The 2,648-nt window shown below is 62.9% G+C and overlaps 1 protein-coding gene across 1 annotated transcript in view; it reads left to right on the top strand.

Annotated features, from left to right (window-relative positions):
* The first annotated feature begins 1,182 nt into the window (after positions 1-1,182).
* SMARCD3 (SWI/SNF related BAF chromatin remodeling complex subunit D3) overlaps positions 1,183-2,648 on the top strand; it is a 10,260-nt gene continuing 8,794 nt past the window's right edge. The window contains exon 1 of the mRNA XM_077761565.1: positions 1,183-1,367. Within this exon, the coding sequence (XP_077617691.1) occupies positions 1,290-1,367 (78 nt within the window). The 5' untranslated portion in view covers positions 1,183-1,289. The remainder of the gene's footprint in view (positions 1,368-2,648) is intronic.

The raw sequence follows: 2,648 nt of genomic DNA, 5'->3' as shown, positions 1-2,648 counted from the left end.
AGCACAACTAGCGTCCGAGGAAGTCAGGCTACAGGCGAAAGGACTCTCGGGGCAGAACACTCCCTAGGTTCTTTATCTGACCTCTGTAGGCATTTTGAAGAACTTGGGGGTCAGGATCCCCGAGTGTAATTCTAGGTCTTCAGGGTATAGCTTCAAATCAGTTTTCCAAGAAATTCCCCCAGGCGTTTCCCCCGCGCCCTCACCTGGATCCAGACAGAGCAGCCCAGAGGGGCTGGGAAACTTGACCCTCAGTCGTCCCAAAGCCCTTGGGCTCTTTCTCCAGGAGGAGAGAGGGGCGTGGCCTTTGGGGGCAAGGGTAGTGCTGTGGTTCGCAGCCTGGTGAGCTCAGGGTTCGTCCCTCCTGTTTCCTGTCCCTCCTTCCCCCCCAGGGACTGCCAGCTCCCCCCCCCACACTGCCTCTTCTGGGGCTCCCTCATAATCCCACACTCCCCCTGCTTTCTTTGGGGCCTCGAGGCTGGCCCTACGTACCCAGCAGCCACCGCACCTCTGGGTCCCCTACCCCCCACCGCATGCCCCATTCCGAAGCCGGGAGGCCCAGCTCCCCGGTTCCCCCTGCGCGTCCGCCCCAGCACCCACCCCAGCTCCTGGCCAAGCCTCCCATTTTCTTCTTCCTGTTCTCCTGAGTCCGACCCACCTCCCTTCTCCGAAACCCTTCCCCTCCTGCCCTCACTTTCTCACATAGAGACAGACAAAGACTCCCATACCCAGAAATAGACTCACACGGAGCTGGAAGACACAGGCCACGTCCTGCCACACACGCACCCGCGAGCGCGCACACGCACCCGCGGCGCCCGTGGAGCGAGGCACACAGAGGAGGCATTTGTCCGCGCACGCACATAAACACTCACACCCACAGCCACCGAGCCGTGCCCACACGAGGGTGCAGACACACACGGCGGGCGAGACAAGGGCGCACACATCTGTGGACGCAAGGGGACACCGCCTCCCCGGGCACACCCACCGCTGACGGCCTGGTGCCGGAGGAAGGTCTCCTCCGGGCTCCGGTTTCCCCCCCGGATTCCTCCCAGCGAATGTTTCCCTACTTGGCCTGCCCAGGTCTCCGGGGAAAGGGCCTCAGAAATGCAGCGGGAGCCGCTTGGGGGAAAGTTGGAACGGACTGTTCCCTGCCTGGCCCTGCCGGCGNCGAGAAGGAGTGTGAGAGAGCCCAGCAGGACTCAGAGGGGAGAGTTGGAGGAAAAAAAAAGGCAGAAAAGGGAAAGAAAGAGGAAGAGAGAGAGAGAGTGAGAGGAGCCGCTGAGCCCACCCCGATGGCCGCGGACGAAGTTGCCGGAGGGGCGCGCAAAGCCACGAAAAGCAAACTTTTTGAGTTTCTGGTCCATGGGGTGGTGAGTGGGGGAAAGTTAGCGGGGGAGGGTGAGCGAGCTGGCGCGGGCTGAATGGAGGGATGATCGGGAGGGGCCGGGAGGGGGCTCCCGCTCTCCCACCCCTCTGGCAGGGGCGCCGCGGCCCAGCCCCGGGACCGTGCCGGAGCCCTGGCACTCGAACACGTCGTCAGGCGGCGGGCCGGGGATGGGTGCCCGGGCGGAGACGGCGGGCGTTTGCACGGGTCCTTGTCAGGGGCTGGGGGTGGGACTTGGGGACTGTCCCCCCGCCCAAGTGGGGGAGTCCCCACTGTACCTAACGTGTTGTCTTCTGTTCTTTTACTGGTGGGCCCAGGTGTTCCCCTGCCCCCTCCCCCGCCGGGGTGGGGGTGGGGGACATGGCATGGGGAGGCTGGGTTGTCTGCTCCTCCGTTGGGACAGTGTCTCTCTGTGTCTCTGAGAGCAAGGAGCAGGTGACCCTGGAGGCAGTGTGAGCGGGAAGCTCTCTGGCTGAACAACCTCTGCGTCCTGGCAGGAGGGCTCTGGGGCTTTGCGGATGGCCTCTGCCACAGGGGGTCAGAGGGAGACCCTCTCTAGGGACAGACCCCAAGTTAAGGGGTCTGAGGATCCTCCTGGCAGACTCAGCCACCAGAAGCTGATGTCCTTAATGCCTCAAAGGTGTGAAGGAAGGGCTGGAGTCAGGGATGTGAGGCCTAGACACCAAAGGGGCAGGACAGCGCAGTCCTGCCTCGAGCCCACTGGGAAGGGACTCAGGGAGCCTGAGGGAACCCAGGGTGACCTGAGGGATGGGACCTCAGGCTGAGGCAGCAGGCGCCAGGCTGGCAGATGTGCGGAGAGCAGTGGAATGGGAGAGGCTCTAAGCCTTGGGTTGGCTACTGGGTTTGGGTTGGAGTTGGGTACAGAGGAGGCAGTCAAGTTGACTATGGCCAAATTTGGTTGTGACCCCACAGAAGGCACGTTCTCAGAGAGGGAGGCCAGAGTCCCTGGGACCTTGGCCCTTTGTGGGGTGGCCCTGGTGGCTGACGCAGCCCTCTGGGGGCTCTGGAAGTTTCCCTCTCAGGGCCTCTTCAGCAGATCAGCAAGTATTGCTGGCCTTGAAGAATGGGAGAGCAGCTGATTGGGTGAAGGGGGCTTCCCTGGGGCAGCCTGTCCTCCAGTCCCAGAGATCCCTGGGGCAACTTCCCAGGGGCGCCTCTGTCTGTCAGCTGAATTGCCAGCCCAACCTTGCTGCCTGGGGGAGTCCCTTTAAAAAAGGCCCATCTAGGAGAGAGAGGGGCTATACAC

This window comes from Crocuta crocuta, unplaced genomic scaffold (genome assembly GCF_008692635.1).
Source record: "Crocuta crocuta isolate KB4526 unplaced genomic scaffold, BGI_CrCroc_1.0 scaffold408, whole genome shotgun sequence".
NCBI lineage: Eukaryota > Metazoa > Chordata > Mammalia > Carnivora > Hyaenidae > Crocuta > Crocuta crocuta.
Note: the sequence above shows the minus strand (reverse complement) of the source record. Positions and strands in the feature narration are given on the sequence as shown.